The 26921-nt window shown below is 39.0% G+C and overlaps 1 protein-coding gene across 1 annotated transcript; it reads left to right on the forward strand.

Annotated features, from left to right (window-relative positions):
• The first annotated feature begins 947 nt into the window (after window positions 1-947).
• Window positions 948-26921, forward strand: LOC125485428 (maternal DNA replication licensing factor mcm6-like). Its single transcript, XM_048608122.1, has 9 exons — window positions 948-1034; window positions 2582-2689; window positions 5546-5701; window positions 6330-6458; window positions 9691-9852; window positions 13960-14065; window positions 14659-14829; window positions 20180-20319; window positions 26696-26921. Exons 1-9 carry the CDS (start codon window positions 948-950, stop codon window positions 26819-26821), a joined length of 1185 nt encoding a protein of 394 aa, XP_048464079.1. The 3' UTR covers window positions 26822-26921.

The raw sequence follows: 26921 nt of genomic DNA on the forward strand, positions 1-26921 counted from the left end.
TTTAAGCAGGTTATCATAGTTTCTTCCAATAGCTATCTGCAGTTCGAGTCTAAAGATGAAGTCACAAGTTGCTTAAACCTACCAAGGTGATGGACACATGGACTTTGGTGTGAACATTGTATGAGTGGTGTTTTGGGCTCTATACAAATGCTGTTCCACTGCCTTTCAATTTATAAAGGCTTGTGTAGGGATTAGACTTGTACTGTGTTTAAAAATTTTGAATTTATATTGTGAGCAGATGGTTTGATTTATTCTATTTTCATGTTTTCATTAATAAACTTCCATTCTTATTGGTAAAGTAAAATCTGCACCACTGAAATGCTTATATTTGAGTAAGCTACTACCTTGTTAAAATCAAACCAAATCGAAAAATGATCTGTCAAGTCAGGTTCCTGTATGAGTTCTGACTTGTCCAGTGATAACATTTGGCTGGGATTGTAACATTCTGAAGCATATGTACCATACTCATTTCTTGCTTTCTCACCTAATTCTGTATCATCTTAAAAACTCGGCTATAGTTCATTCATATTCCTCACCAAGTCCTTGGTTTACTTTGCTAGACGGTTGGTTTGTGATGCAGAGTGATGCTAACAGTGTGGGTTCAATTCCCAGTAACCGGCTGAGGTTACCACAAAAGACTGTCCTTCTCAACTTCTGGTCTCACCTTAGGTGTGATGACCCTCTGGTTAAACTGCCACCAGTCATCTCTCTCTGAGAGGCAGTTCTGTGGTCTGGTAAGATTATGGTGACTTTACCTTTTTAAATTAATATATTGTAAACTATTATGGCCCCAGATCTGATCCCTGTGCCACTCCATTAGTTACAGGTTGTCATCCTGAAAATGCCGCCTTTAACTCAAATCTCCATCTCCTATTTGTTAGCCAATTCTCTATCCGCACTGATATACTACCTCCAACATCATTGCCTTTTATTGTAAGTAGCCTAACATGCGGTACATTATCAAATGCCTTTTAGAAATTCAAAAACTTGTACTGCGTAAACCTGAAATAAGTTCTAATATGTCCGAGATGCATGTAAGGGCACTACTTAGCCCTCCTTGTCAGAGGTTTCCATGCCTCACTGTATTGAGGATGATGGTAGACCTTTTCTGATGGATCTGATTTGGGTGAAGTCGTCATTGATTGTAAATCTGTTTCTTCTCCAAAGGCAGGAGCCCCGATTTATTAGGAGGAACATCACCTGCACCTTTAGCATGATTGAAGGGTACAGTACCAGATGCAACAAGTCAGATGGGACTTCATCAATACCTAGTTTCAATAGGTGTGAGCTGGGTGCAGTGATTAATCATTGCCTGTAAATTTGTCATTGCAAACACAAATGGTTCCAGTTTGTTCCCAGAGCAAACGTGGCTTTTATTCTGTATGATTCTTGACATTTATTGAACAACAGCAAAGAAAAACATTTTCAATAGTTAGAAAGCTTTCCAGCATGGGATACTGCTGAAAATTCACTCGTGCTGATGAAAAGAACTGTTCTATGGAATTTCCTGAATTTGGCACTTTGCAGACTTTTGGTAAAATTCAGCTCTTAGCATTTTTCTAGAATTCCAGCAAATGGAAGTCTTGGCATCTGTGCATGAGCAGTCTCCATTCTGTTCCACAAGTTTGAAGTCCCCTTCTCATATGGAATGAGGAGACAAATGACTGGCGCTTCCCCTCTCTTTCTCTCATGCTCTCTCTCTCTCTCTCGTGCGTTCTCAAAAGGCAAAGAAGGGCAGAGAAGGGAAAAGATTCAATGTGACACAAGTGGGTGGCACAGCTATTGGTATGAATGCAGCTATAGGAAACGTGGTGAACGTTCTGTTGGCAGAAGGGGTTTATATTTGGGGGAATGGGGTAGGTGAGGTGAAAGCCATTGACGGAAAATGCTGCATGCAACAAAATTGGAGAAAATTAACTTTAACTTTAATGGGTTAGGTGGAGGTGGGTGCAGTGGCCGAGTTAGAGAGTGAGGTAGCAGAGAAATAGCACTTTGCAGAATGCAGAAGGCTTTGACCTTGTGGACTTGCTACACATTTCTCCAGATGTTGGAAACAGCCCCAACTGCATGACACCATTGGCCCATGTTGGCATGTGCCGTTAGTCTCCTCTGGTGACCTAGATGAAAGAGGTTAGCCCTCGACACTACCCCAACCATCAAGACCTGCAGGTTCCCATCAGCAAACTAGGGGTGCCATTTGCCTCTGTCAGACATTGCTTTACAGTTGTTTAGTTACTTGAACAGTAAAAGGCAGTTTGCAGCTTGCTGCATGTGAGATAGTCTGGACTTTAATTATGGCATCAGCAGTGTGAACGATGCAAGTTCCTGCCTTGACATGTGCTTAGAAGGCTGCGGATCAGAAGAGAGTACAAAAATGGAGGTGGGGTGCAAGAACAGGGTGAGCAGTGTACAATTGCATGAGCGAACTTGCTAGGGCTCATGAAAGTAAGTCCTTCATGAAAATTTGACCTCAAGTCTTTTTTAATATACAACTAACATGTTGTATTTTTACCAGAAGAAAAAATGATTACAAAAAGAGTCCCGAGTGCACTCAAAATTTCTCACTATTTGTTTTATGCAGGGAGTGTGTTGCATTGATGAATTTGATAAAATGGATGTGAAAGATCAAGTGGCAATTCATGAAGCTATGGAGCAGCAAACTATTTCAATTACGAAGGCTGGTGTGAAGGTGGGAATAATATGCTGTAATAAATGTAGCTTGTGGGAGCCAAAAAAGACTTTCAACACAAGGGAATAGAAAAATCACTCTCACCCAAAATATTGAAGCTTTTTGTAAACTACTTTTATTTATTAAACAATATAAAAGTGAATGAAAAATTGCAACTTGGTGCTGAAATCAAGAAAGTTCATGCTTGCCATGAAAAGTTAAACTTATTTCTCAGCACTTAAGGACTTGAGAGTCTGGTCATAATGCTGTGCTGTCTGACTGTGTGGAGATGACGTTTGGATTGATAACTTTTGACTTTCTGTCTTGTGACATCTTATATTTGCCCTAAATCTTTTAATGTTAAATATTTGGAAGACTCTGAAGCTATTATCTATGGTCTCACCATAAACACCATGCTCTAACTCCATCCCTTTCCCTGTAACAGACTAAAGGCTCACCTGGAGATAGTAGGAACTGCAGATGCTGGAGAATCTGAGATAACAAGGTGTAGAGCTGGATGAACACAGCAGGCCAAGCAGCATCAGAGGAGCAGGAAGGCTGATGTTTCGGGCCTAGACCCTTGTTCATCCAGCTCTACACCTTGTTATCAAAGGCTCAACTGGAGTTTCTTTCCAAACTCGGTGACCCCAAGTCTAACACAGTGTGGAGCTGGAGGAACACAGCAGGCCAGGCAGCATCAGAGGAGTAGGAAAGCTGATGTTTCGGGTCGTGTCCCTTCTTCAGAACTGGGGAAGGGGAAGGGAACTGGGAACTAAATAGAGGGAGGAGGGCTGGGGCTGGGGGAAGGTAAGTTGGGTGGTGATAGGTGGATGCAGTAGTGGGTAGGGGGAATTGGTTGGTGGAAAGGGTGGGGCGGACAGCTGGGGAACAAGGAGGACAGGTTGTGTCAGGTCAAGGAGGCGGGGATGAGAGTGATATTTGGATGTGGCATGAGGCCAGAGGTGGGGGAGTTTTTTAAAACTGGAGAATTCTATGTTCAGGACATCGGGTTGTAGGCTGCCGAGGTGGAATATGAGGTATTGTTCCTCCATTTGGTGAGCCCAAGATATACTTCTGTCCACCGTCACTAAAACTGCCTATTGCCAACTAACTCTGCCCCTGTTTCAGCAAATCTATTGAAACCTGCAGCTGTTCCTTTTGTTATTTCACCCAGCTGGCCTCCCATGTAATAGCTTGTACACTTTATACCAAAGTTCTGCCATTGTCCTTTTTTATTTGTAATGTGGGTGCCTCTGGCTGGGTCAGCACTTATTGCCCCATCCCTGAATTCCCAGACGATATTCAAGAGTCAGCCACATTGCCATAGTTCTTGAGTCAGAGGTAGGACAGAACAGGTAAGGACAGCGATTTCTTTCCCTAAAGGACACTTGTAAAGCTGATAGGTTTTTATGATAATCAACAGTGGAAATGGGCTAGCTCAACATCTGCCATGCTGGGATTTGAAGCCATGTCTCCGGAACATTTACCAGAGGCTGTTGGCATGGAATGGGTCAGTCACATTAAAATTGTGAAAGCAGTATCCTGCTGTCTAGCCAAAAAGTGTGAGGGAACTAATCCCTGGGAGTTGTCGTTGTCCTCTTTTGGTCCATCATCCATCTGAAGAAGAATGATCCTTGATAAGGACTGTCTGAGGAGAACTGTCCTCTGCGCCTGAGCACTTGATATATCCTACTTCTAGGAGTAGGTAGCTTACTGCTGTCGATCAGTTGTCTGAATCCTTTTGGCCAATGACCATGGGGCAGCTAATCATGACATTAGATGGCAATTATCCCCTTGCCCACCTCAATTTGAAAGTTAGTTTTCATTCCTTCAAAGAACAAAAACCCTGCAATCATTAAACGGTAGTGTGATAATTTTCTTATACCTTTAGAGGGCTAGTTACTACTGTAGCAGTTAAATGAGAGCTGCTGCTATGCAGGGAGTACTAAGTATGGAATACTAAGCGAACACTGTTTTTAAAGAGGTCCCCGATTTCCAATAGTAGGTAGGCATCCCAGGTCACAAACCAATGAAAAATGATTGTATAATTGCACGAATTTGTACTTTGGCTAATGTGGGAATGCCTAATATTTTCAACCAGAGGCTCAGGTGAACTATATTGAATCTTCTAAGTTTGAGGGATTGTCTTGAGATTAATGACTTTACGTTCTGTAACCGTTACTTATTTTGGACTTGAACTGTTTACATTAATAAGCTATTCAACTCTGTGAAGATTTATTTTGCTCTCCACTAAAGTGCATGTCGAACTGTGATTTGCAGACTGTGATCAGGAGTGCCATCACTGTCTTTGATATTGACCATTATACACAATTCTCTTTGATGAGATCTAGTTTTGGCTTCCCAAGGCTTTGTTGCTTACCTGCCTGACACACTCTTATCCTGAATTTGGCCTGATTTAGCTGTAACGCCAGCTTCAAACTTTAATTTGCATATTTGCAATCACCGTAACCAAAAATCATTTTACCCCCTACTGATCCTACTCCAAATCCCTCTGTAGAAACATGAACGAACAAGCAAGCTGTAGAAACATGTGTAGCAATCTTCCACCAGCAAAAATATTTTGAAATTCTACAATGCTTACTATTGTACTGTTTCTTTGGAAATAAGGCTTGATCTGGTTATCTTATGAACAATAAAATTACTTGTAGATCAGTCAAAGCTACTGTGCTATTTTTATATTATGTATTTTAAGAATTTGGTTTAATGTGTTGGCATTGTTTCCTGGATTCAAAGCTTTCCCCAGTTACCTACAAATTTGTGTCTGTGATTAATATAATGAGCTACTTCTATTTTATTTGAAACAAATCTACAGTATAAATCTTTGTGTGCTGCATAATTATTTGTTCCATCTCCTAGGCTACATTGAATGCTCGAGCTTCTATTCTTGCAGCAGCAAATCCTATAGGTGGGAGATATGATCGGTCCAAGACTCTCAAACAGAATGTGAACTTTAGTGCTCCAGTCATGTCCAGATTTGATCTATTCTTCATCTTGTTGGATGAATGCAATGAGGTAATTAAACAAATAAACTTTGACCCAGATCTCCAGATGGAATCTATAACAATCATTCTGACGTTTGCCAGTGTTGCATGTCAGGACACAGTGAAATTCCTGCCCCCATATGCATCATTCACTTATGCTAGAATTCCAAACTCTCCAACTCTACAAGCCTGTTGAAATTTATTGGGTGTTCTTTCTTTCCCTGCATTGCCCCTATACCTTGTGTGTACCGTGTTTTATAATAAGGTGAAGAGCAGCAGATTGCATGACAAATGTCTCCAAGGGTGGGTGGTAGACTGGACAACATGAATCTGACTCAATAAAACATCTTGCTCAAAAATGGGAAATTTCAGAGCGCTATCTTTCTTTAATCTCTTTGCCAATGCTGCTAGATCTACCGAGTATTTGCATTATTTTTCTTGCTTTTATTTCAGATTTCCAGCATCCCAGTACTTTATCTTGCTTTTGTAAGAGACTTCCAAAATCGGGAATGCAGAGTAAATTCAACTTCCATAAAGTTTCAACTATATAAATATTATCCAGCATTTTAATAAATAATTTGAAGTTTGAATTGTCTGTTTCCTCAGGTGTGTTTGGCTATACAAATATGCTGTGATGATGACAAAAGGTTGTTTTTCAGGTGACAGATTATGCAATTGCCAGGCGAATTGTGGATCTTCATGCGAGAAATGAAGAATGTGTTCATAGGGTTTATTCTCCAGAACACATTCGCCGATATTTGCTGTTCGCACGGCAGTTTCAACCAAAGGTAGTGTATTCTAACTCTTTTGAACCTTTTAAAAAATATTCACCTTAGTTTTGCATTATAAATGTCATATTAAGAATATTATATTAAAATTCTGTATTGGATTTGATTGTCATGAGATCTTTGACCTCCATTAGTTGGGAAATGAGTTATGATTGGCTCAGTGCCAAACTTTTAGAAACTTCTGTGTATCAACAAATCTGCACATTGTTTTGTGCCTCTGAGATTTGTTGAGATTATACCACACCAGATTGAGAGAGAACAAGGAAATACTTTTTTAAAATATGTGCCCTCATGCTTGTAGCTGAATTTCAGTTCCTCTGTAACCATGCCCACGGGTTTGACTTAAGCCGTGGGCAGTGAACACAAGTACTCAAAACAAGCTTTGAATATTTAAACACAACAGGTAACACTAGTGATTGTGCTCACTCGTGTTATACAAAACCCTTCAGATTAGATGATGACGTGCAATTTGCCTGTTCTAGAAAGCATAATTATGTAACTAGAAGAAAGGAAATTTTTTTTTATTTTCCTGGCCAGTTTTTTGCTCTCAACCAGTGCCACCAAAAGCATGCTATATAACCCTTTAATTTATTGGTCTTTTACAGGTAAAGTAGCTGCCACATTTGTCCAACTAGCATCAGAACAATACAACTAAGTTCATGATATGTGGACTTGTTTGGAATTGCTTCTGATTTGTAATTTGCTGCTTTATAATTGCAAGCATACCCACTTTTGACCTCAAGATGGAGGGAATTTCATTGATGAAGTAGCAGAAGGTGGTTAAGTCTAGGACACTATCCTGCGGAAATCCTATATAAAAGTGTCTTGGAGCTAAGATAGCTGACCTCCAGCAACCATAACCAGCTCTGCTTCTGTCAAGTATGACCCCCCTCCCCCTGCCGATTCCTATTAACTCCAGCTTGTTAAGGCTCAGTGATGCCAAGGGCAGTCACTATTACTTCATCAATAATGCGGCCCTTTTGTCTGTGTTGGAACTAAGGCAGTAATGAGGTCAGGAGCTGAGTGGCCCTGACAGAATCCAAATTCAGTATCAGTGAGTGAGGTATTGTTGTTTGGTAGCACTGTTTGATGATCGCTTTTATCTAATGATTTAATTGAATGTTACCAATGATTGAGAGTAGACTGGATGGGTTGTAATTAGCTGGCTTGGATTTGTCCTGCTTTTTGTGTACAGGAAATACCTGGGCGATTTTTCACATTGTTTGCTGGATATCTTTTGGAACAGATTGGCTAGACGTGCACCTAGTTTTGGAGTACTATAGTACTATTGCGAGAATATTGTGGGGTCCATAGATTTTATGCTATCTAGTGCCTTCAGCCATTTCTTGATAATACATTGTCTGAATCAAATTTTCTGAAGACTGGCATCTATGATGCTGGGGGACCTCTGGAAGAAGCTGTGATGGATTCTCCAGTCAGCACTTTTGGCTGAAGACTGTTGTGAATACTTCAGCCTCCTCCCTGTGCATTTGTGCTGGATATTTGCCGCCTCCCAGTGAGTCCATCACCATTCACAGCAAGATGTGGCAGGACTGTAGAGCTTAGATTTAATCATTTGGTTGTGGAACCACTCAGTCCAGGTTATCACGTGCTGCTTTTGCTATTAGGCCTGAAAGTACACCTGCTTTGAAACTTCACCAGATTAACGCCTCATATTTAGATGAGGTGCTGCTCTGGTATGCCCTCCTGCACTCTTTGTTGAAGTCAGTAAGCTGTTATTGAAACTGTAAGCACAGATTATTTCCAAGTCTCTTGGGCAGACTTGTTTAAAGGGCCTGCTATTTAAATAACTTGGCATCTTCACCATTTCACAAATCATAACTTGTCTTTATGAGCATTTAACCTCTTCTTAAAACTTTGCACCTCTAACATTCTGGGTTTAGATTTTTGCTCCAGCAAAGATGCTATGTTTGAAGTCTCAGCTAAGTTTGTTTCCCTCTTTTGATTCCTGTCTCATTCCATTTCCTGAAAATAAGAACTGTTAGAAATGGGGAACAACTCCCAAATCCATGTTTTTAGTACTTTTTAAAAATTTACTGAGAAGAGGTTTTTATCAGTATCACTTTCATAGTACAAAACTGGGAACTATAAGCAGTGACTTTAATAAGACAATAACCACAATTTCAAAACTTGCACATAATTCTGAAAAGTCACAGCTTACAGCAAATGATGAGGAAAAGTAAACTGGTTATCCTCAGGCCTCAGATGCATTTTACTAAAGAGGGGAAAAAAAAAGCTCCTTCCCTCCCAGAGATCTGGCTTCTTCCTTAAAACTTCATACCCGAAGCTGTTCAGCTACCTGGGAGGGAATCATATAATTATTAGCAGGTAGAAGGTCTTTGTCATCATTAACTGGTCCCTAGTCTACAGACCAATCAGCTACATGTTGCTAGCCTTATCTCTCTCCTTGGCCGGCCCCAAAGCTCCAGCTCATCTGTGCTCATCAATAGTTGTGTAAACAGCACTTTCAATGTGTATCAGATAATTTGCTTTTTAAAAAAGTACAGCCCTTTCTTCAACAATCCTTGGCTTTTACATTAGTCACTTATCTATATTTCCCAATGCAGAAAAATAAAAATGTGCAGTCTTCAAAGTTTCCTTTCTCCAGGCGCAGAAACTAGAGGCTGGATTTTACTGCAGACTTTGGGTCCCAGATGTTAAACAAGACAATCGGTTCTGAGCCAGCACTTGTTCATAGCACAGCAATCCTGACAACTTTTTACTAGAAGCAGTCATCTGACTAGTTACCTCAAGGTTTGGAGTCTATTAAGAGCAGTGTGTGAGCTGCTTATGTTGGCACTCCAGTCAGGGGCCCAACAACTCTGAAGCCTCAACCAATCCATCAAGAGAAGTGGGCACAATTAAGGTGACCTCCAATGTGCACCACTTAAAATGGTGGTTGATAGAAGTTGAAAAACCCATTTGATCAGAGGGGAATTTGCCTCTAGTTTTAAGTTTGGGCTGTTGTCGTGTTGCCTTTTCCGCTTGCACCCTTCGTTAAGTTATGGAACCTTTTGAGTCAAAAGAAGAAGAATGCTGAGGAATTGACATTGAAATAGGCTAATCAGAGTTGTGTGCAATGTTGCTATTGTTTGCACGTTTAGAATCCAAAACAAACCTTGCCTGTTTTCTTTTGAGATTCCATTCTCCAGTCAAATAACGAAGTCCTGGATGCATTTCAACTTTCTTTTAAATTTTAATTTTGTTTCAGATGTCAAAAGAAGCTGAAGAATTCATCGTTCAGCAGTACAAACTCCTGAGACAGCGTGATGGTTGTGGAGTTGCAAAATCAGCTTGGCGCATTACCGTTCGGCAACTGGAGAGCCTGATTAGATTATCTGAGGCCATGGCTCGTATACATTGCATGGATGAGGTGATAATGTGTTTTATACACCAAATAGTAAATACTTATGAACTCCAATTGCAAAATGCTTGGGAAGGGGGAAGAAAATAAAGGATAGCTAAATTTAAAAATTGATACTTCTTGAAATATTTGTTCATAGGATCTGGGTGCTGCTGGCTAGGCTGGCATTAATTGCCTAACCCCAAATTGCCCTGGTGAAAGTGGTGTGCTGTCAACTTGAACTGCTGCAGTCCTTTATGGAAAGTGACAGGGACATTGACGTTGCTAGGATTTGTATCCAGAAAATGATTTAAAGTTAATATGAATCATTTTCCAAGTCCTTACAGTTTTTTTCTCCCCCTTCTTCTTTTGTATCCTGTTGTGAATTCCTGAAATGTTGGAGATGCAACCAGTATTTTATAAACATCGATTTAACTGACTTTTCTCTGATGCTAAAGAAGTTTATTAGTTCCTATCTAGTTGATAGAGCAGAGTTTGAGAATATATTGTGTGGACCAGCAGGGACATTCAGCTTTAAAACAAAGTTAACTGTTGGCAATGCAAAATATTAATTTTATTAACTGAATTATAGACATTATGCTGAGAAATGAAGTTTGGCCATTTGACTTTTTCACAATGTTGTTTTGTCTTCCTTTTAACAAAAAAAAATCTGAAACTGTGATGCACATCCTTTTCAAAATTTTTGCAATCTTTAATATTCACAATTCATTGGAAATTTTGTTCCTTCAAGTTGCATAAATTTTATTCATTGAAGCATTGGAGTCTTGTGAATTAAGATACCTCCCTTCCTCCTCCTCAAAACTTACCTCTTTGATTACATGTGCTTTATTTTATCATGCTCCTGTGAAAGACCCAGAATATTTCATTACAATTCATTAAAGGAACCGTAGAAGGTTTTGTTGTATTCACAGCTATGAGGCTGGAATTTGCTGGAGACTGATCCTATCTCCTTACACGTTGAGATTTAAGGAATGAAAAATCAGGAGGAAGGTCTGAGGAAGCTGAATTAGAATGGCTGAATTCAATGTCAAATCACATCCAGGTGAAATTAAGAATAAAGAAATGTCTAATTAAGAATGGGTGTGGGGAAGAGAAGAATAGTGAAAAAGTGAACAAAAGTAAAAGTTAACATGTTTATAATCCCAAGACAAAATTGGTACCCAAGTTGAAGAGCTGCGGTCAGGGCATAAGGATCAAGGCACAACTGGAAGATATTGGTCATGTCACAAATTTTTGCGAACAGTCTGTAAAGTGATTTTTAGATAATTAGCAATTTGAAGGACATTGGGCTGAATTTCCCACACCCTGTATCGGCACTGGTGAGTCAGTTGGGAAATATGGCAAGATCAGAAATGTGTGATCCTCGACATTGGGGAAGAAAAGTCCAACTTTCCACCCAAAGTTTGAACAGTGAAATGAGAATCTGGTTAATGAGCAGTGAGAGGCCTATTTATATGCATTTTAATCTCCATACCTAAACCTTCTCTTATTTATCTGCAATTTCCAATTCTCCCGTTAGGCAAAGAGGAATGAGATGGTTCATCTCTAGTTCTTAGCTTGCTTCCTTGTTTTAACTCAGTTAGCTGCTAATTTGATGCTTGCAGTATCTCTTCCATGCCTTGCTCTGCATTTTTATGTGTGGGAACTTGGAGGAGATCATGGCCAATTCGGTTGGTACGGAGGGCAATACAGAGAGAAAGGAACTTGATGTTTGGGTGGTACCTACCCTGAGGCAGAGCCTGCAACTATCTAGCTATGTTGACTTCACTCCTTATTGAAATCACAGGTTTCGAATTGAATGGAAAATGACTGACTGCCACCACATCTGGAGTGGGTGCAGTAAGTTTTTTTTAATCCTTTCGAGGGAGGGGGATCCATCTTAGTGTGATGGGAGGTCCTTCACAGAATATTAATATAAACAGATTCTTGCAGTGCCGCCAGAAGACACTTGTTATCATACGTATGTAGATCTTATGCATTCACCTACTGTGTCAGCTAAAAACCCTGGCCGCAAGTAGCCACATCATTCAATATTATAAATCATTCCTACTAATGGCTGTGAGGCACAAGTGATATCACTTGGGCTGTAAAGGTTCACATAGTTGCCACAGTCACATACAGTATACAAGTTTCTGTTGTCTGGATAAGATACAGGAACTGCTCACTTCATACTTTCAACCAGAAAATTTCCACAAGATGGTCTCACTTCACTTTATGGAGCACAGAGGATCGTTAACATTGTTGTGCATTCCTCTTGACCATGAATATTGCCTGGTTGGCAACTTCAAACCAGGTTGGCAGGGTGTGGTGCTGCAGTTGCCTCTAGAGAACAGTCGAGAGGAAAGAGAACGGTGTTCCTCTTCACCATATCCATCTGGCTCTCCAGGTAACTGTCAGCAAGTTGGAGTGCCTGCATGTTTCTGTCAGCTATCTTTGAGGCATTCCATCTGGTACTGCAGCCCTGGAGGGCAGTTCCTAGCTGGTAGCGATTAACTTAGTTGTCAGCTGGGTTTTACATATGGTGTTGACAGTGGCAATTCTTAAAGGTCTCAGCAGTGATGTGTAGCTTTACTCCTGGCAAGACTGCAGTGCCATACAGATGTGGTACATAATGAGGTGAGCAGCATAAAATTACATGTGCAATCTCACAAGGGCTCACAGAGAGAAACACTGACACCTCACAAAATTATCACAAGCTGAATTTTACCAAAGATTAGCTCACTTTTCCTGTGATTGTAGAACAGTGTGCCATATTCCACTCTTAAATCGTATGAGATTCAAGATGTCTACTTATGCTTATTCAAGCATGACCTTGAAGGTGTCCAAGAAAATATATCTTGTGATAGCTTTGAACAGGACAGTAATCTATTTGAAAACCAGTTAATAAAATAGCCATCTTTTATCTATCACTGTTATTTCTTTCCTTATTGCTCTTTAAAAGGCATAGGCAAATGTGTAACCCAATTAGTTGATAGTAACCTTACTTCAGAGTTAGAAAACTGGTTCAAAACCCACTCCAATTGAAGAAATTTGTATATAATTGACAGATATCTAGAATGAAATTTTGTTTTATACCTTGGTGCAACATCGTCTTGAGTGCCTTCCTTTCATTAAGATGTTAAAATGGAGGTTTTATCCACAAGCTATGGGTAGTTCAAATTGTTGTGAAAGATCCTTAGGCACTATTTGAAGGGTGGAGAATGCTCCTGGATCCCTAGACAACATTTTTTCCTGCACTCAATAACAAAAAGCATGTCGGGAATTGTGGGGTGGGTGGGAAATATCAGGATGCTGTGTCCAGTGGAAAAGGCCATGGATGGTACTATGGTGTACCTTCACCACTTGGACTGCATGGTTTAAGATGTTAAAACCCTTCTCAAGAGCACCATTTAGCAGAAAATGATTAATTAAACCCAGATGGCTAGATTTTATTTAAAATGGGTGTCATTTACTATGAGTTGATTATTTTGATGTAAAGGTACCCTTTAAATGATTACTGGACTGCTACCCAGTATGTGGAAATGCACAGAAAAATATGGAGGTTGGGGGTATGTCTGGTTTAATTGGAGTGTATGGAACAATTTGATTTTAAGCATTAAGTGATTGAGAGTTGTAAACAATGAAAGAGGAATAAATTTATATGTCAATTAGGTGAGTACAAAGGTTAGGTGCAGGATAAACCCTACATGGTCTGGTTGCACAAAATGACTTATTTGTGTTGAAATTTCTACAAGTAAGTTTCACATTTAGTACTTACCTGCAGTCTGACTGGTGATTTTAAAATAAAGAATTGTTTCAATAACCTGGTCAGAGATGTTATGAATTCAATAGCATGTGAAATATCACAAGGCATATTTCACTCAAATAAATGCAATGCAAGGAGTGTTTGAATAATGTGCATTGAGTTCAAATCATGTAGATGAAGGTGTTGTGTACAATATTGAGTAAAAATTTATTGGAACAGTGAACATTTGGTTGAGTTTTTAAAATTTGTTAATGCACCCTATTATTTTTATTTTGTAATTTCTTTTATCATAGTTGGATGTCCACAAAAATAAATTCTAATTGACATCGGTTAGATTAGCCAGTAACAGTTCAAATTTGTGCTGTGTCCAGGTACAGCCAAAGCACGTTAAGGAAGCATTTAGACTGTTGAACAAGTCGATCATTCAGGTGGAAACTCCAGACGTCCACTTTGATCAAGAAGAAATTGAACCGACTGGTATGATTTTGTTGGCTTTAACTGCCTTTAAAATGTCTGCTCCTCTTCGGAAATTAAAAGTAATATGAATAAAACCTGTTAAACACATAGAAACTATCATCCCTGCATAGCTATAACCTATAACAGAACTAAACTAAACAAACAGTTGTATTAAAATAGAAAGTGGCTAATTTAATTGTGAACTCAATCGGTCACTGCTTGTGTTTTGATGAGGGTTATAATCGAGACATTATTCAATATCTCTGTGCAAAAGGGATTTGGAGGAGTGGTTGCTTTAAAAGATAATTCTCACCATTAATATTCTTGCAGCCTTGCTCAACACTTGTGTGTAAATGCTGAGCAATTATTTTAGGTTATTAGCATAAAGGCAATTTAGTTGATGAACTGGAAGATTTGTGTCATCCATTGAACAGTATTCCAATTAATTAAACATCTTGGGCAAAGGAGAGGGGAATAAAATAAAACACCAGTCACAGTTAAAATTGAAAGATGAAACTTTAAAGGAGCAAATGTATTATTTTCAGTCGTCATTGTTTCAATAGATCTTGCCTACCATTACTGGCACTGCCTTATATGCTGCTCTTTCTTTTCAGCTGGTAGTGCGTTTGACACTAGCCTGAAGAACAATGCTGGAAATGCTGGTGAGAATGTGGAGATGGAACAACACGTTCCTGACGCGCACAAGTCTGCCCTAAAAATGTCATTTACTGAGTACAAGAACATTTCTAATTTGTTGGTCCTACATATGCAAAAGTTAGAAGGAGGTATGTACAGTATAGTGTCTTATCTTTTTTTATTCTTGGGTTGTGACAAGGCTGCATTTATAGTTCTCTGGAGTGTCGGTAAACCTCTTCCCTGAACTCACTTTAAGTTGACATCACTTCTATATTGGCGCAAAGTGGAAAATTGCATGATGTTGACTTAATGACGTTGAAAGAAAGTCTTTGAGTGTGCAAGATGGTATGATTGTATGATCCATAAAAGCCAGAGAGATTTGGCTTCTCTTTTTACAAATTGTATCAATTTTTTGACACTTTTTTTTTTCCTCACAAACTCCTATCTCAGAACCCAGATGATTAACATACCTGCATATCATAATTTATGGTTTTGGACGAGTTGGTCCAGTGGAATATAAATTAATTTACATTTTAAATTTATGCCACAAAGTTAAGTTTTACTTGGATACTCTGAGGATACAGATTCCATCCAGATGAAACGATGTAACTCTTGTTGCGTGAACTTGACACAAGAATATTGTAAGAAATAAGAGTAGGCGATTCCACCCTCTGAATATGCTTACCATTGAATGAGATAATGGTTCATCTTTTTTATTAGCTTGTGGGATGTGGACGTTTCTGGGCAGGCCAATATTTATTGCCCATTATTTACTGTTCAGAGGGCAGGTTAGAGTGACCCACATCGCTGTGGATCTGATATCACATATAGGCCAGTCTGGGTAAAGATGGCAGACTCCCTTCCCTAAGGACAATCTGGGACTTCAACACCATTTTCCTGCCCTATCCTTGTAGCCCTTGATTTCTTTTTTAAATTGTGTAGAAATGGGGCTGTTGAGACATTTCAGTGCTACTCCCACATGTTGAATTAGCTGCACATGTTGAACTGTGAGTGAGGTGCTGGAGTCTGCCTAGGAAGACAGTAGCTGGTATAAGTGATGTAACTGGCCAATTGTCAGTCTGGAATGATGGCAAAGGGTCAGGTGTCAAACCCTGCCATTTTTTTCTGGCTGAAATACAACAGTGTGGTGAAATTTGAAGTGAAAATTGCATCTCTTCCCACTGTTGGAGCTAATTAGTTTGAGGTTTTGCTAGTCTGTACAGTGAATTTATCCTGCTAACTACAATACTGAAATATTAATTATATTCTGAAAGCAATATGAAATAAATTGAATTCTAGTTGTTCACATGGAGTACATAAATCCTTTCATTTACTACTTTCCCCAATTCCTGCCTAGAATATTTCTGTTCACCTTTCAGGTATAAGAAATGCAAGCAAGGCAAGTGATTACAATATCTAGAATGCAAAACTGAGTTTGAGTATTATGAGCCTTTGACTCTGTTGGATTGCTAGATATTGGCACTAAATGTTAGTTCTTGCTCATGAGAGCTGTGGGGTCCATGTCTGGAAGAGTGCTTGCACTAATTCTAAGGTCCAAAATTTTATAACTGGATATTTTGCTAAGATCTTGATTTTTGTTATGATCTTAGCTAGGGCTACAACTGAACAAGTCAGATCCCAAAATAGCTGGGTTTTTTTTCCTCATTTAACATGGCGATTTTTCACAGAAACATGAGGCTGCAGGTTTGGTTCTAACAATAATACATTCTTATGCAAATAAAATGAAAATAAAATAAACCCAATTGAGCTATCTTCATAATGCATTTGAAAGATTTCAAAACGGGCAAAACAACTCTACTCTCCAACACAAACCTGTTATGGTTACTCAAAAATCCAGGGAAATTCCTTCCCCCATCAAATCTGTAACTTTAACCTACCTGCTGCTTCTCAGTTCCAGTCCTGAGTTGTGAGATCTTTCCACTTAACAACTAGCATAACGGAGAGGTTAGACCCCGGTCTTCCAATAATTTGCAGAGTTTTATCTAAACATGCCTGATCTAGAATTTTTCCGTTGGCTCCTCTCTATCTAGGTAACTACTCCATTTCCTTTACTGCTCTGAACAATGTCTTTTTTTTTCAGTAGGAGAGACTGAACTTGTTTGTGACCATAGTCAGGCCTCTTTCAAACTGCCTAGAAGGTTTTGAACTAAATGTAATTAAAACTTGCACATCCTATCTCCTGTTGAATGGTTCGACTTTGTTTTCTCTGCAGATGTTAACTCCTACAGTATGAACAACCTTTCATTAACACTCTAGAATTCACATACTGGTTTAAAATCATGGTGCCAAAAAGACTGACCTAGTTTTTTTTAAATTCCTTGACACAAAAAAAAACAAACTCCATATGTCATAAAAACTGAAAGAACTGCGGATGCCATAAATCAGGAACAAAAACAGAAGTTGCTGGAAAAACTCCATATGTCAGTAGTTTAAAAGCCAAGCTGCATTGTAAAACAAGAAATTATATCTAATTGATATATATCTCATACATTTCGATCACGATTTAAACAGTCTCATAAGACTATAATAGTTTATTTGAATTTACACCGTATTACAATTTCCTGTTCATTCACATGTAATTTTTAATTTGTTAAATACAACTAGGAATGCATAAAAATATCTAGCAATTTGAATCAGTTGATAATTGTTTAATATGCTGCAAAAATCTGAAACTCTGTACAGTCATTGACTTCACCTAAAGTATGTAACCCCAACAAAAAAAGACTTCGAATTTTAGAATTTTTAAAATTAATTTGTTTCATTCCAAGATCACTGGGACAATTTTAGTCATACAAAGCACGTTTAGTTTTGAGATTCAGTATCCAGTTTTGGTGACTTCCATGTGTTTCCATATTTCTGGGTCTACACTGCATTTTAGAGATTAATCCTTGTATAATACTGAGCAATCAACACTCTTTGTGCTGTTAACCTTTTATAAGCTCTATTCTTCAGTATCACCTTTTTAAGTTTCAATAATTCATGGAAAAACGAGTCGAGTGCTGAGTGCATACCTCCACCACACTGTATGAATGCAATATTAAACTACATTAGAATGTTTTCTAAGCCACCACAATATAGTAGATGATACTTTCACTATCAAATGCTGCCATCAATCCAGAAAGGTGATGTGCTTATTATGTATTGTGCAGTGCAGTAATTGAACTTCAGTATTGGTGTGATGCCAAGAATATAGGTCATTTATCCCAATGATTGGATGAATGAATCTAAAGTATGTGCCTTTAGTTGTTTGTAAAGGGGAGTGTAGGTTGGGCTGAACTAACCCACGCTTATAATGGCCAAACCAAGCTGGCTACTGTTTCATTGTGATTCCATGATTGGGAAGCACTAACTGAGCTACCCTGAGTAGCTACATTAACAACCAATTTAAGATAATCAGTACCTCTTGTAAAATGGCTTTTGCTCTCGCTAGAAGAGTAAAAGCCATTCATACATAGGTACCTGTTCTCTGCAAATAAAAGAAATATGTTGAAGTTTTAAGACATTTTTCTGAAGTGCTGGGAGTTTAGGGAGCCTGTAATTCCCAATTGTTTTCTCTATGGCTACATCTATATCAATCAGAATTGTCTTGCTAACCAATCAGCATCCTCTTCACTGTAATATAAATTATTGTGGTTACTTGAATTTTGTCAATCTTGCATTTGCCCTGATGAATGCAAGATGGAAAGCTTTTAGCAATATCTCTCTCACTGCAGTATAAAATGTCTGTACTGCTTCTAGTTGATCTTTTTGTCTCATTAAATGTGAGGCTTCTTTTTCCTGATTGACTACCAACCTGAGGAAATGAATTTTTGCATGAAGAGCTTCCAACTTGCCCTGGAGTCTTCTGATCCAATTTGCATTCAATAACCTGCTCTGAAATGTCTGCTCACATTTTTGACAGCTGTGGCAGTTTTCACCACAGCAGTTGAGAAAATCACCAACGTTCTAAAACCAGCAACAATATTTTAAACAAAAATTCACCACGTTATTGAAAACCAATAAATTCACCTTTGTCTCTCAATGTCAACAGGTCCTTTAAAGAAACATTCCAGGATCTGATCTCCTCTCTCTTTCCAAATACTAAACTACTCTTCCTAGTCCATCCCCAAACTGTGTACTAAATTTTGTTGTAATATGTCTATTTAGTTTTTGAGATGTTTTGTTTACAGACTAACAAATGGGCCAAAATGTCAGTCGGGGACACCACCTCACTTTCCAACTGAGCACCTCGCAACCTTCAGGACTTGACATTGATTTCAACAACTTCAGGCCATGAATCTGTCCTCCATGTTGGAAGGCCCACCTCCCCTCTTCTCTTCTTCACTCTCTTCCCTGTCTGAGTGTCTTGTTTGCTCTCAGTACAGATGACCGTTTTTTCCTGTTATCAACATCTACTATTAACACCTATTGTTCATCTGTATCTCTTTTCGACCACATAAGCACTCCCTTTGTAAAGTGTACAAGAGCAAAAGGCAGTCTGTTTAACCTACTGCTCCTGCCATTACTTTTCCAGTCCCCTTTAGTTCCAAAGAGTCATATTGGACTCAAAACATAAATTCTGTTTCTCTCCATACAGATACTGCCAGACCTGGAGAAACTCAGCAAGTCTGGCAGCATCTATTGACAGAAAGCAAAATTAACATTTCAGGTCCAGTGACCCTTCTTTAGAACCTTTCAGAGCCATTCTGAAGCAAGGTCACTGGACTGAAAACGTTAACATTTCTTTCTTTCCATAAATGCTTCCAGACCTGCTGAGTTTTTCCAGCAATTTCTGATTTCCAGCATCTGCAGTTTTTTGTTTTCTTTAGTGTTTCTCCAGCACTGTTTTGATTTGAACGCCATCAATAAATGCAATTTGTTATCTTCGGTTATTGCTTGAACCAGTCCAGTCACCAACATTTTGTTCAAATATAAATCTGTTATTAAATGAACCACAATAAACCTCTTTTCTTCTCAACATTATTTTTAAACACTGTTTTGATAATTGAGAGTTGCAGTCGGTGTACCATTACTAACTCACTGCTATTTCATCGCAAACTTATCAATTTAAGTATGCCTGTGGTCACATCCCTATAATATGAATTGTCTGGCCTGTTTTGTATTTGCCTATATGCTGTTTGAACTGTCTTTGAGCAGCAGTTACTTGAAATGCTAAGAGAGCCCTCTTAACATCTGGCTTCATATGTGGTACTTGGTGATTTCTATTGGCAAGGTGATGAGCATCAAGAAGTTTGCTGCAAAACAATCAATTTTTGAGTGAAAACCTTGCATGATTCAGCATTTCTCGTCATTTCATAACTTAAAAGAGCTCAATTTTTTGGAAGATTTTGATAATTGTTGCTGTGCCTGTAATTGTAGTGAATATACTCAATGGGTTTCAGCACCAGCATGTGGGACCCAAACATAAGATCACAGTTTCTGAAAATATGTGCTTCAGGACTGCTGTTCTAAATTAGATGTGTTTACATTTTATTACAGTCGAAGGAGACGTGATTATGCAGAAAAGTGATCTTATAAATTGGTACCTCAAGGAGATGGAAAGTGAGATTGAAACAGAGACTGAATTGATTTTGAAGAAGATACTGATTGAAAAGGTTATTCAACGATTGGTTCACAATGTGAGTGTTTCATACAGCAGATTATTAATTGTCATAATTTTCAGCTATTTGAATATGGAGAGACCCTACTGATTGTATAGGTACATTCCAATACAGTCATCTTATGGCTGCTGTACAACATTTCAAACAAAACAGCAAAGAAAATGGTAATTACATCTTTTTAACATGCAGAATTTTTTAACATTGTAGAATTTTTCTGAATTGAGTACTAGGTTAGCCTCAGCTTGAAGATTGCACTATGGACACACAGATTTCAATAAGTCTATGATGGAAAACGTAGGAGACATATATGTCTTAAAAGGTTTCCTATAGTTCCTAAATTAACTCTGTAGATTTACCAGTCCATCCTGTTGTGAAAATCTAAAGAGGGATGTCAATAATTTGTAATTTTTGCTGTCCAAGTTGCTACTTGCAATGTTCTTTGTTAATCTGTTTTTAATGTAATTTTCTGGTTAGTCAAACTGCAGTTAGTCAGATGCATTATGCATTAGGCATTGTTCTAAGAGAAGCTTTAGATATGATAAATTTTGGCCAATTTGAGACTGAAAAAAACCTAAATAAAAACCAAAAGAACTGCGGATGCTGTAAATCAGGAACAAAAACAAAGTTGCTGGAAAAGCTCAGCAGGTCTGGCAGCATCTGTGGAGGAGAAAACAGAGTTAACGTTTCAGGTCCGGTGACCCTTCCTCAGAACTGAAAAAACTTGTTCACTCTAGTGTACATGTCACTTGCGACATGATATAGATCTGCTTTAAAACCCAAATAAATAAAATCCTCTACACGCTACAAAGACTTCAACAAACAGAACAGATCAACAAAACAAACTTCTTAAAAATGAAACCCGAAGGAACCAACACACCCCGATTCTACGGCCCCTCTAAAGTGCACAAGCCGGAAGCCCCCCTCAGACCCATAGTCTCCCTACCAGGCACTCCAACGCACAGATTAGCCAAAGAACTACAAAGAAGACTCAGGCACCGAGTCAACAAGTCACCCCACTCTATCCACTCAGCCAAAGAATTCCTCAAATCCATCAAATACGTAAAGATAGAGGATGAAGAGACCATGATATCGTTTGATGTCACTGCCCTATTCACATCAATAGACATACCATTAGCAAGGGAAACAATGACAACACTACTTGAACAAGAACACGACCCCAGTGAAACCATCTCCAAGGACAACATGCTCAAACTATTGGACCTATGCCTGACCACCCACTTCACCTTCAACAGCCAAACATACGAGCAAATCAACGGGACACCCATGGGATCACCTATTTCCGGACTCATAGCAGAAGCAGTGATGCAAAGACTGGAAAGGACTGCCCTTCCGCAAATCCAACCAAAACTGTGGATACACTATGTAGACAACACCTTTGTCATCATTAGACGGACCAAATTAGAAGAGACACACAAACTTATAAACAACACCCTCACTGGAATAAGATTCACCAGAGAGGAGGAGAAGAACAAACAGCTCCCATTCCTGGACGTCATGGTAGAGCGCAAGACAAATGGGGAACTGCAAATGAAAGTACACCAAAAAGCCACACACACAGACCAGGTACTGAACTTCAACAGTAACCATCCCAGCACACAAACGAAGCTGCGTGTGAACACTATTTAAAAGGGCAACAACACACTGCAGCAACAAGGAATTACGTCGAGAGGAAGAAGAATACCTCTTCCAAGTGTTCAAGGATAATGGATATCCAAAGAACTGGGTTAGAAGATGCCTACACGAACAGTATCAGAAAGATTCTACACGCCCCAACACACTCATCACACTACCCTACATCAGGAACACGTCGGAACTCACCACAAGACTCCTGCGACCGCTGGGCATCAGAGTGGCACACAAGCCCATGTCAACCCTACGACAACAGTTCACCTGAACTAAAGACCCACTCCCCGCCATGGACAGGACCAATGTCATCTACAAAATCCTCTGCAGAGACGGTGAGAAACACTACATTGGACAAACAGGAAGGAAACTAACAACAAGAGTACATTTTCTGAAGAAGGGTCTAGGCCCGAAACGTCAGCCTTCCTGCTCCTCTAATGCTGCTTGGCCTGCTGTGTTCATCCAGCTCTAGACCTTGTTATCTTACATGAACACAAACTGGCTACAAAAAGACACGACCAATACTCACTCATCTCAATCCACATGGACAAGGAGAACCACGACTTCGACTGGGACAACACCAAGATCCTGGGACAGGCTAGGCAGAGACAAGCACGAGAATTCCTGGAAGCATGGCAATCCACGAAGCATGCTATTAATAAACACATTGAACTCGACCCCATATACATTCCACTATGAAGGAAAACCGGAAGTGAGGCAATCCATTTCAACAGACCCCAGAGTTTAAAAACCAGGCGGGAAAACACACCGACGCTTCATCGGAGGCTGCACTGAGGATGTTACCAAGCATGGTAAAGAAACGTCTGCAAAACAACAAACCAGCTCGGCGAGCCAATGAACCTCAACAACCTGCATAATCTTAATTTGGCTGTTAGTGTTATTCTTAACATATGATCATATCCAGGAATTGATCTTTGTAAAAATTTAAACAGAAGTATGGGAAACTATCTCCCTGGTACATTCTGCATGGCACTATTTTGATCAATTGGAGTTGACTTACAAACCAATTTCAAATCCCTTTGCTGTTGCAGTTGCCTCTTCATAATTTGGCACTCTTGCATCCGACCTGAGGGTTGAAGAGCAAATAGCACTTCTCTCTTGTTCAGCAATGTTCAAATTCTGTATCACCAGGCAATTACATAGAAAATACATGGATAGGGGTTATGCATTTTTGTTTTCATGATTTTGTCACTGTAACCTCAGTTATATTTCAAATTTGGAGATCAAATGAAAGTCAGTGTGTAATGAATTTTCCCCCTGAAACTTTAAGACTGACTTTTTTTTGTTGTTTCTGTAAGCATGCAGTTGATTTAATTTGTATCGGCCGGTTGCTAAAGTGAATATTTTTGCTGTTTCTTGTAAGACATTTTGCAACAAGTAGAGAACCTTTTGATGAGCTCCTGTATTAAAATGATAGGGTTAGAGTTTCTATTTGCTTCAGTGGATTTAGCAAATATGGCGTAAAATGTGTCTGCAAGTTAAAATATGAGTTATGCTCACAAACATCCCGTCAAATTTTCTTATGGCCAGCTGCCCTTCCATTCCATCCGCCACCATCTTGGCTGCATTTTCCTCATTGCTGTAGCTGTCTACAAACTTTCCACCCTTGACTTTGTGAACTTTCAGTGACATAAATGATATGATGAGGAAAATTGACAACATCACAAAGCTCTGACTGAACATCCTGAATTTGATCTGTGGTAGTTTGCCGGTTAAGAATTCCTTTGCACTTTAGTGCTCTTGCACAGATCGTCTCTAAGCATTCCATAAGCATTCATTTCATTGATAGGCACACTTTTATGATTTTTTAAATTTTTGCTCAGGACCTGATGAGTTTAAACTGTTAAGTAATTCAGTATAGTTAGTTTAAGTTATTTTCGGTGATTTTTAAATTTATTTGTAAATGTGTAGGAATGGGCAATAACTGGCCTAACCAGCGATGCCTATACTCCTTGAATTTTTTTTTAAAAAATAGACACTATTAATAAAATTCTCATTTTTGATGCAACCATTTTCAGCTGTATTAATAAATTTGTACCAGATTACCAGTTTTGAATACTTATTTTCCAGAAAGAAAAGACAGAATAGTTATAATCTCTAAGATAGCTGATTGCAATGGTTCATGGAAAATTTTAAGTGTTTGATAAAGCCTGATTTTATTGGAAACTTGCACTGTCGTCCAAAAATTGCATTTTGCACAACTTCAAAACTGCACCCAAAGCCTGAATCATTTTAAAATCCTCAACAGGAGTGCGATTTAATTATGTCCTGTCCCAGACATTTTCCACATTTTCAGAATTATTAGAATATAAAATGTAGAGCTTGATATTATCCCCTCTAGACTGATCTGAAAAATCCAAGACCTTCGTCTCAGCTGTGCCCTCTGTAACTGGATCCTTAGCTTTCTGACCCACAGGCTGTAATCAGTGAGGATAGGTAACTGCACCTCCTCCACAGTAACACTCAACACTGGAGCTCCCCAAGGATGCGTCCTCAGCGCCCTACTATACTCCCTGTACATCCACCACTGTGTTGCCAAATTCCAAATGAACTCCATCTGCAAGTTTGCTGATGATACCACTGTAGTAGCACAGATAACTAATGACGACGATTCAAAATACAGAGGGGAGATAGAGGGCTTGATGACGTGGTGCGACCTCTCTCTCAATGTCTGCAAAACAAAAGAACTGATCATTGACTTCAGAGAGAAAGGAGGAGAGCACACCCCCATGTACATCAACGGAACTGAGGGTAAGAGGGTGGAGAGCATCAAGTTCCTCAGTGACGATAACCACCGACCTGTCTTGGACTTCCGATGTGGATGTGACAGATGAGAAGGCACAACAACGCTGCCTCTTCCTCAGGCGGCTCAGGAAATTTGGCATGTCCATAAGGTCCCTCACCAACTTCTACAGATGCACCATTGAAAGCATACTGTCTGGGTGCATAACTGCCTGGTATGGCAACTGCTCTGCCCAGGACCATAAGAAACTACAGAAGGCGGTGTGCACAGCCCAGACCATCACAGAAGCCAACCTTCCATCCATGTCTCCATTTACACTGCTCACTGCCGCAGAAAGGCTGCCAACATCATCAAAGACCCATCGCACCCTGGTAATGATCTCCAACAACTTCTTCCATCAGGCAGAAGATACAGAAGCTTGAACACATGCACCAGCAGGTTCAAGAACAGCTTCTTCCTGGTCATTATTAGACTGATGAATGGACTTTCTAGCCTCAAATAATACTGACCTTGCCAACATTGATCTTGCCTAGCGCGCACACTGTGCAATGTAACCTGTATGCCTCTAAGATTCTTTTTCCAAACTTTGATCTGTACAGCTTTGCTCACTATGATCTGCCTGTACTGATTGTGAACAAAACTTTTTTCACGTACTCCAGTACACATGACAATAAATCAATCAATCAATTATAGCAAACTGTTCTTGTTAAACTGAAAAAATTTTCCTCTTCCTGTACTAACCTGTGCTGATTTATATTCAGCAGCTATTTCTGTATTTCATATATTAGTTGTGTGAGTAGAAAGAAACCTAAAAAAAAATTCTACTTCTGTATTTTTGAGCATTTTTAATGAATTTTATACGTCGTTCTCTCTCCTCCCACTCTCTGTCAGGTTTTAAATATTGCATACTGTGCAAATTAAATTGCATCTCTTTGAGCTGGACAACTCTCTGAGCCTGTTCATTACAATGTCAAATGATGGTCTGCTTTGATTATGGTATTACATCTGCTGTGTTCACTGTAGGCCCTCTCAATGCTGCAGATATCAAAACCGAGCACTTCTGACCCACGAAGTACAAATATACACCGAGTTTTCCATTTTTACAAATTTGTAAAGTCAGTTGCAATTAATGACATTTAATATTCAGCCCAAAAGGTCAATGACAAGTCATGGCAAGTTTTCCAGTAAGTATCTTGACTGTTTGTTTTTTTTTGCATTTTTATCCTTGATTATGTTGACTGACCTTCACAGCATCAGATCTTGTTTTGAATTGGAATCACAAATATTTGTACAATTAAAATGTCTCTTTGAATTTCCTATTTAATAGTCTAATTTGCTTCAAAGCCATGCAACTTTCATTGTTCTGAGGAAGGGTCACCAGACCCGAAACATTAACGCTGATTTTTTTTCTTCATAGATGCTGCCAGACCTGCTGTGCTTTTCCAGCAACTTCTGTTTTTGCTTCATTGTTCAGTTGTTTCCCTGAGTCGTTGTGCAGTATAGAAACAGTAACCTATTCCACTATTTAATTAGATCATGGCTGAGCTATATCTTAACTCCATCTATCTGCTTATGTTCCATGTCACTTCATATCCTTGCCTAACAAAAAACTGTAAGTTATAATGAAAATATTCAAAATACAAGACCTTTCTTTTCACATTGAGAACAAAAACAGCAAATCCTTCGAGTAAAAACTGAAAGAACTGCGGATGCTGTAAATCAGAAACAAAAACGGAAATTGCTGGAAAAACTCAGCAGGTCTGGCAACATCTGTGGAGACAAGTCAGCGTTAACCTTTCAGGTTGAGTGAACCTTCCTCGCAACTGGAAAGGTCACACCACCTGAAACGTTAACTCTGACTTCTTTCCACAAATGCTGCTTTTCCAGCAATTTCTGTTTTTATTTCAAATTCTTTTGAATGTGATTGTTGAGATGCTGAAAAGCATTGTTATGGATATTGAAGTTATTGCTGCTTTTATATTTTAGGATCATATTCTGATAGAGTTGACCAAGTCTGGACTGAAGAAGCTAAAGACTGGAGAAGGGGATGATGCCATTGAAGAAGATGATCCCTTCTTAGTAGTTAATCCAAACTATGTTCTAGAAGATTAGTGCATTTTGAAAATACATTACTAGATGATTAGCTCTTGAAGCTTGCACTTCAATTAAAATGTATATGTGGTGAAACTAATTATAGTTATTATTAATTTTG

This window comes from Rhincodon typus, chromosome 2 (assembly GCF_021869965.1).
Source record: "Rhincodon typus isolate 14 chromosome 2, sRhiTyp1.1, whole genome shotgun sequence".
Lineage (NCBI taxonomy): Eukaryota > Metazoa > Chordata > Chondrichthyes > Orectolobiformes > Rhincodontidae > Rhincodon > Rhincodon typus.